Raw genomic sequence first — 8397 nt, 5'->3', positions numbered from 1 at the left:
GTTTAGTCAAAGTTAAACATGAAACATCAAAGTTTATTACAAGTGGCCCTTCGAGGGCCACCATAACACTCATGTGGCCCTTGGTGAAAATGAGTTTGACACCCCTGAGATAATTCACCAAATGTTTGCTCTTTATTTGACTGAATAATAGCTTTTTTGTATTTTCTATGCCTGATTAGTTGTGGCAATGAATAAAAGAAATACTCAACTCATACAAAGATAATTAACCTGTGTTGAGAGGAAGTTAATTCAAGGTCTGCTGGTCCTCCGGCTTTTCCTGAAGATTACTTGTGATTATAACTTCTGCTCTCAGAATTTGTTCACGTGATACATCACGTCAGCAGCATTGTTTGAAAATAATCTAATTGCTTTTTTAGTTTAGGTTCCACAACTTCTTTTTTAAAGGCTTGTGGGACACATCCTGATGTAAGAGACAGGTTTAGGAAGTCCGCAAGTGTGGGTCCCACTACGTCAAAAACAGGTTTTAAGGATCTGGGAGGTAAGATGTCAAGAGGGGAGGCAGATGGTTTCATTTTTTGGATTATGGTCCCAAGATTATTCACAGTTACCAGATCAAAAGAGGACCAGGAAGGACTGAGACTGTTCTCGGGGGGGATGAAATGGAGCATGTGACGGTTGAGTTGAGACGCTGTGCCGGATGTTCTCAATTTTGACGACAAAGTGTGTTACAAAGTTGTTGGGACTGGCAGATGAACAGGCGGTAGGAGAGGAAATGACCAGGGAAACCAACGTKTCARTGGTGCTGAATAASGCTCTGGGGTTTTTCTTAAAGCAGGTGACCAACTGAGCAAAATATTGAGACCTGGCATTTTTTTTTATCGTGGTCTGCAGTGATAATGTAGGTCTCTAAGGTGAAGCCTGTGCACTTCTAAACGTAATGACATATTTCTGTATTTATTTCAGATTTAGCCAGTCATACACTTAGTTCTTATCAGTGCTTAAAAGAGGACGTGTTAAAACATTGTTTAGTCAAAGTTAAACATGAAACGTCAAAGTTTATTACAAAAGGCCCTTCCAGGGCCACCATAATGCTCATGTGGCCCTCGGTGAAAATGAGTTTGACACCCCTGAAAATGTTTGCTCTGTAACTGCATATTTGACTGAATAATGGCTTTTTGTATTTTTCTACACCTGATTAGTTGTGGCAATCATCTTAAATAAGGTTGTAGATGTACACATGAAGTAATTACTTTCTGAGAGATTCATTAAAATCTGTCCAGTGGAGATTAGATCATTTGCAAACAATGCTGCTGACGTGATGTATCACGTGAACAAATTCTGAGAGCAGAAGTTATAATCACWARTAATCTTCAGGAAAATCTGGAGGACCAGCAGACCTTGACTTAACTTCCTCTCAACACAGGTTAATTATCTTTGTATGAGTTAGAGTATTTCTTTTATTCTACTAATTGTTTTTATAAGATGTTGCATTGAAATGATTATAGGAACACTGTATTTGTTTTGTCTTTTGTCACATTAACAAGTGAATTTGCACATATCCTGTATTCTCTGTAATGGTAAATGTATCCCAGTCTCAGTCAAACATCACAGATGAAGTGCAGATTTTGGACTCGCTGCGTATAATTATAATTTCTACCATGTCTACAGTTCCATCCTTCATTTTTCTGTACATCAATGGTGTCATGCTGTTCACTCTGAGGAGTAAGCCTGTGTTTCGTGACACCTGCCGTTATATTCTTCTGTATAACCTTCTTCTTGCAGACACTGTTCAGTTGGCTCAGAGTCAGGTTCAGTTCTTACTCTCTGTTTGTAGAGTAAAGTTGACATATTCTTTGTGTACTGCTCTCAGCATGCTGGCCAATCTCACGACTGGGATTTCCCCTCTCACTCTGGTTGTAATGCCTTTGGAGAGATATGTAGCTGTGTGCTTCCCACTGAGGCAYGCTTCCATCATCACCATCAAAAACACAAMYATKGCTRTTGTTGTACTTTGGGCTGTGAGTTCACTGAACAATCTGACTCGTGTTCTGTTGTTTTTACAGTTTCCGTTTGAAAAGGTGGAGAGGTTACAGATAAGAGACTTATGTTCCAAYATAGCTTTAGCGCTCGGGTCTCTGACAGCTGAGTATGACAAAGCTTACACTTGTGTTCTGTTTGTAACAGCTGGTGTGGCTGTCACTTTCTCCTACATTAGTGTCATTGTAGCAGCCAGGTCAGCCTCCACAGATAAAGCTTTAGCTCATAAGGCTCATTACACACTTCTACTGCATCTGGTGCAGCTAGGCCTCAGTCTGTCCTCAATTATCTACAATCCATTGATGATAACTCTTTTGAAAGTGCTATCATGGTCAGCATTTTTGTGGGTACGGAATGTTTTTTATGTTTGTTTAATAATGTTCCCAAGATGTCTGAGTTCTCTCATTTATGGGCTGAGAGATCAGACCATCAGACCTGTTCTCATGTTTTATCTTTGTTGTCACCTGAAAGCTAAAATCAGTGGCTGAAGATTTTATACATTTTCTGAAATTGCTTTAGTTGTGTTTGTGATATTTATTGGAGGGACACATAAAATTTGATTAACCACCTTGTAAGGCTTAACATAAAAAATGTTTTTTGTTTCAATTAAATACAAAGTTTTTAACATAAGAACTTAAACTTACATGATTATAACTTGTCTAATTTTTTGTAATATATTGGTTTTAGATATCTTTTATTATAATAATTTTTAATGGTTTTTGTTTTGTTAATTTTAAATTAAAATTATTAAAAAATTATTTATACATTTTCTAAAGTAGYTTATTCACACAGAAGTTTGCATTTGAGATTAGCTGAATTATTTAAACATTTAAAATAACTGAATAAGATGTAATTATTGTTATTGTAATTATTATTGTTAGCAAGGGAGTTCACATATGTAGAGAGCAGAAAGACTGGTGGCAGGTGCATCTTGAGTTGAATATGTTTAAAATATTAGAATTAGAATGATTTTATTGTCTTGAAAATAGAATAGCCATTACTGATGAGCTTTTCACAGGATGACAGAACTGCGGCTATTTTAAAAAATTGTGTTGATAAATATATTATTGATGTTTAAAATATATGATCAAAATCTTAATGACATATAATAAAAACTTTAATGTCTGACACATTCTCTGAACTTCAGTTTAGTAAATGCTAAATAACATTTAAAGTGCAAATAAAAAAATCACAAATGTATGTTTTTTAAATTGAAAACTATTCTAAAATACACAGCTGACTAGACTATACCAAAGTGCCTACTAACATATTGTTCAAGTTAGGCTGACAGAAAATTATTTTTCTTGGAAAAAATAAGTTAGGTAAAATAACACATTTTGTTCAACTATTGGGTGAAGTCTGAGCTTAACTTACATATGATTGTTTCATATTAATTACAATCATGAGCAGGACTGAAAAGAAGAACAGAGAAGGTGAGGAGGGAAATATAATGAAGGGAAACTATATTATTGTTCTTTGCATTTTGTCTTCATTAAGAAAAGAATGTGGCTTTTAGTCAGCAAACACCTTTAGAGTTACCAAATAAACAAGGAGGCAGCTTGTGGCAACCTGGGGTTGCACAAAATTATTATAGTTAATTGATTCACCTGTTTCCACCTCCGTTTAATTATTATTGATTGTGATCACCTGTGTAAGCCACAATGACTCACCTTTAAGATCCGCCCATGCTCTCAGTGTGTGTGTTCGTTCACTTGCTGGCAGGACCCAAGTGTACAGCAGCTTCCCAGTACCCGCGAGTTTATTATTGATGAAAGTTCTGAAATGAGGCATTTAATCCCTCTGGATAACTTGATCACCACTTTGTGGAGTTTGTGGGTTTAAAAAACTGCAGCTGAACTGTCGAAAGAAAAAAGAAACTGCTGGAAACGATGACAGAAAGCTTCGCCACGCCACGTCATTCCCTACGGCAGGAGACCCCTCGCGCACCCCGATGACGTGACTTTCTGTTGCTAGACAACAATCTGAACCATAAACTTTATCTCACTAGTTGTCAAAACACACTTAACTAAAAACTCCTTGGATCTGGAGTTTTTTTTATGGGTGTATTTTTGTATGGGTGTAGTTTTTTTAATAGGAGTTTATTTTTTGTGTGGATGTCTGAAGCTTGAACTTGGGACTTTAAGAGCTAAGTTTAAAGTTGTGGAGCCGTGTTAAGTTCAACCTTAACCTACATGAACTTTTTGCTTGTGGAGCCAAGCTGAAATTGAACTTTGAATTACAGTGGTTTTAATACCACACATGGACACTGGGGGAGGGATAAATTAATTGTTTTTGTATTTGTATTGTTCTATTTTTTGTTTGTAAATAATATATTTGAAAAAGTTTGAATTCCTTTGTCTGTGCTCCATTTCTTTGTTTAAAATATTTTGTCACTTATTTAATTAAGGTTTGAAAAGGGTATGTTTCTTTTATAATGTATGTCCTTGTGTGATATGTTGACCAAAATAACTCTTAACCATACATCCATACATCCATCCATTTTCTGTACACGCTTCTTCCTTTCAGGGTTGCGTGGGTCACTGGTGCTCATATCCAGCAGTCACAGTGCGAGGGGCGGGGTACACCCTGGACAGGTCGCAAGTCCATCACAGAACTCTTAACCATATACAGTGATCCCTCGTTTTTCGCGGGGATTGCATTCCAAAAACAACACGTGATAGGTGAAATCCATGAAGTAGTTAAGCCGGTACATTGGGTTCCCACTGATCACGTTTTGAGCATCAAAAATGCGCCTAACGCCTTGGACACACTGAAGCGTGTTCTGTGTTGAACGCAGCAGCAGACTAAACGCGTCTGAAGAGGGAGGAACACCGGTCTGTCTTAATGACCTACCCAGCCCACTGCCCCATAGACTCCCTGAGATGCTGAGTGTCCGATGGGCAGGACAAAGCCAGCATTTATCCAATGACTCGTCTCGACTCGTTTCACTGCACTCCTTAATGAACTCAGTGGAAGCTGAGCATCAACACTGTTTAAAGCACTGTGAAGCTGCGGGAATGAGTGAGAGAAAAGCTTCATCATTACCAGTGATAAGAAGCTGATTCTGAACAAAAAGTTGAGTGTAGGGGTCACCTCGAGTGAAGAAACAGGAGTTACTGCCTCAAAGCAGGTCTCGCACAGGCCTGAGAGCACACAAACTGGCAGGAACTGCTGAACTCTTATTTTAGGCCATGATGGGTCATTTTAACCTACACAAGGACTTCAGTTCTCTCTAATCAGATATTAACAGAAATAAGTTTTTCTGTTCATGATTCATTTATTGTTTAACTAAGAATGTTTATGCATTTGTTAATCATAATAATGACATGTCACAAAGAATATAGAATCACTTCTATTCTTTTATCGTGCCTAAAAGAGAGTAATGAATCACAGAAAATCATCACCATGTTTTTCATTTTCATTGTGTTTTTATAAATCACTGTTTTATTTTACTGAAACATCAGTAATATAATTTTGAGTTTTCTTAAGAAAATCTTACATTTATCTGACACAAGTTCAGACTGATTATTTAAACAGAGTGTTAATTAATCATGATAAATGTTCACAGTGGTTTCTTTTACAGCCCAGCAAAAAGAAGCAGAGAAGATATTTTCATAATGTCTGTAAACAGCTAGAGCAATGGCCTTCACAGCTTCAGCTGGCAACTCTCTTATCTTCTTTTCTTTTTCTGACTCAAGTTTATCTAAGGCGCCGACCCTGACTAACACGGACGCCTTAGAGACACAAGCAGTTTCTTGCTGGATGCCAAAGCAGCAGGACGAAGCTGTTTCTCTCCGGAGAACAGCCGGGCCGCAGGTTTGACTCAAGAGCCAATTAGAGTCGACCTGAAGCCCCAGGGACAAGAGGCAAGCCGCCTTCATGTCCACCTAAGAGACCCAGGAGTCTCTCCAGTGTTTTTCAACTCCCTGGGGGGGAGACTTTTATTTTGAGAGAYGACCGGAACCGCAGCTGGAATCTTTCTAGCCTGGCTGAGACAGACGAAGAGTTACCTAAACGACACCTTTCACCAAGGACCAGCGAGGACAAGCATCCTAGAGGGTCGTGGTGAGACAGTCTACACCAGGGGTGTTCTTAAGCAGACGCACCAGGTAACGCTGACGTGTTCGTGGTGACGTGTCAAGTTGAAGCCGAAAGCAGAGAGGACGTGCTGAATCCGGATGAAAACCTTTCAAAATTAAAGCAGAAACACTAATCCCTACTTTCTTACCTTTTCCTTACCCTTGCCAACCTAAGTGAAGTGCCAGCAAATCGTTAGTTTTAACATCAGAACTGACGTTTTACTGTCTGTATAAGTAATCTGAGTTAATGTGAAGAAATTTGGACGCGGGTTTTTATCTCATTTTAACTTGGACTCTTAGTAGGAAACCCACAATTAGATGTAATTTATGATTTGTTCAATTGTGTAAATAAATGATTGCATAATCTTTTATGAATCAACTTGAACCAGTCTGAGGTCCCTAATTGTGTCACTTCCCTTTGCACAGACAAATATTAGAGTAATGAGAAAAAACCTTAGTAAAATTTTCTCTCCTAACTTTGTTATGAGAAGTGTAAGATAAGTTATTTGCATAAATAACTCCATCTCTTACATGAGCGTGTTGTAGCACATATTTAGTCAATGACATGTACACACAACAGTATACCGTATATTTGATCACTTATTTTTTTACATTTTAGGGGAAGCTTCCCTTGCAGTCTTAGAGCAATTGCCTCTTGTGATGATAGATGGAGACATATCAAGAGCTAAAAGATGTAATCAAGATGTTGCCACAGAGTCAATGTCTCACTTGTAGCAGTGGTCATCAGGTTACTTGGTTTTATGACACCCAAACTGGAAGACTGGCTCTAACAATTTTTATTAATTTATTTATTTCATTTGTAGCAATTATATACACAACAAAAAACAAACAAAAACACATTCAAAATAAAATCAAATAAAAAGAAAGGCAGCAGAAGAAGAATAAATCTCATAATATCTGCCCCTTTTTATCCCCCGAATATGTTCAAAATGAAAGTAAATTACAACAAAAATCAAAACAACTGAAAACACACCAAAATAAATCTCAGTATCTGTTTCAAAGATCTCTGTCTAAGAGTTCAGTATGTGGAACAACTAAAAATTTTAACCAAAAGTTCAAGTTCCCAGGCCTCTGGTAATATACCCGATCAATACACATAAGCACATAAAAAAAGTGCTGATTGAACTGGGATTAATCCACCCGTCAGTGCTTTGGTAAGACTGGTAAACATGTGATCTGTCATGTGATCATATTGCCAGTTCAAAGCTCATAAAACATACTGTATGTGAGGCCAATGAAACACTGGAGGGAATCTCTGCCCACACAGAAACCATCATCGAGTCTAACCTGCCAGCTTCACACAGGTGAAGAGTCCAAGTGTGACAGTGGTTTTACTGACGACCTATTGTCTCTTATTAACTTGTTGTATCTTAGAAAGAAATAACTTGCATATCATATAACTTGTGTTTGTAGTGACATCAAGGCAATAATTTACATGTTTTGAATTGCCTATGTTATGTCAAATGTATCGTATTCATACTCTAACATCACTGTGGGATTGCAGTATCAGGGTGTATTAGAATTAGTGATATTTTCTTGTCTGACTACAGTTCCAGCCTGTGTTTCTCTYCTCATTAATGGTATCATGATATTCACCCTGAGGAGTAAACCTGTGTTTCGTGACACCTGTCGTTATGTTCTTCTGTATAAYCTTCTTGTTGCAGACACTGCTCAGCTGGCAATGAGCCAGATTCTTTACCTGCTTGCTCTTGGTAGAGTCAGACTAACATATCCTGTATGTGGTATGCTCAGTTTACTTGGTAATCTCACAGCAAATATTTCTCCCCTCATGTTGGTGGTGATGTCCTTGGAGAGATATGTAGCTGTGTGCTACCCTCTGAGGCAYGCTTCCATCATCACCATCAGAAACACAACACTGGCTATCTTTGCAAGTTGGACTGTCAGTTTACTAAATAATCTCACCCGGTGTCTTTTTTTGTTACAGTTTCCATTTGATAAACTAGAAACTTTACTTATGAAAGACTATTGCTATGATATTAACTGGTTTCCAGATTCTCTACGTGAAAATTATGACAAAGCCTACACTGTTTTTTTGTGTGTTGCAGCTGGTCTAGCAGTAATTTCCTCCTATACTGGAGTTGTACTAGCAGCTCGATCAGCTTCTACAGACAAAGTATCGGCCCTTAAAGCCCGTAAGACATTGTTGTTGCATATAGTGCAGCTGGGCCTCAGTCTGTCCTCAGCCATTTACTACCCACTAGTCTTTGCTCTTGCAAGAAATGTAACAAGAATAGTGTTTGTAGGTGTTCAGAATGTTTTCTATGTGATTATCATCATC

At 37.9% G+C, this 8397-nt stretch overlaps 2 protein-coding genes across 2 annotated transcripts; both read left to right on the top strand.

Annotated features, from left to right (window-relative positions):
• The first annotated feature begins 1509 nt into the window (after positions 1-1509).
• LOC106532094 (olfactory receptor 2AK2-like) lies at positions 1510-2486 on the top strand. The gene has a single exon (XM_014028086.1). The coding sequence runs from the start codon at positions 1536-1538 to the stop codon at positions 2484-2486; it is 951 nt and encodes a 316-aa protein (XP_013883540.1). The 5' UTR covers positions 1510-1535.
• A 5055-nt stretch (positions 2487-7541) lies between these two features.
• Positions 7542-8397, top strand: LOC106532093 (olfactory receptor 4K14-like; the record flags this gene model as incomplete). Its single annotated transcript, XM_014028085.1, has 1 exon — positions 7542-8397. A coding segment is annotated over exon 1 (843 nt), but the record flags the coding sequence as incomplete, so codon positions are not given.

The sequence above is a fragment of the Austrofundulus limnaeus genome, unplaced genomic scaffold (assembly GCF_001266775.1).
Source record: "Austrofundulus limnaeus strain Quisiro unplaced genomic scaffold, Austrofundulus_limnaeus-1.0 Scaffold718, whole genome shotgun sequence".
NCBI classification, from domain to species: Eukaryota; Metazoa; Chordata; class Actinopteri; order Cyprinodontiformes; family Rivulidae; genus Austrofundulus; species Austrofundulus limnaeus.
Note: the sequence above shows the minus strand (reverse complement) of the source record. Positions and strands in the feature narration are given on the sequence as shown.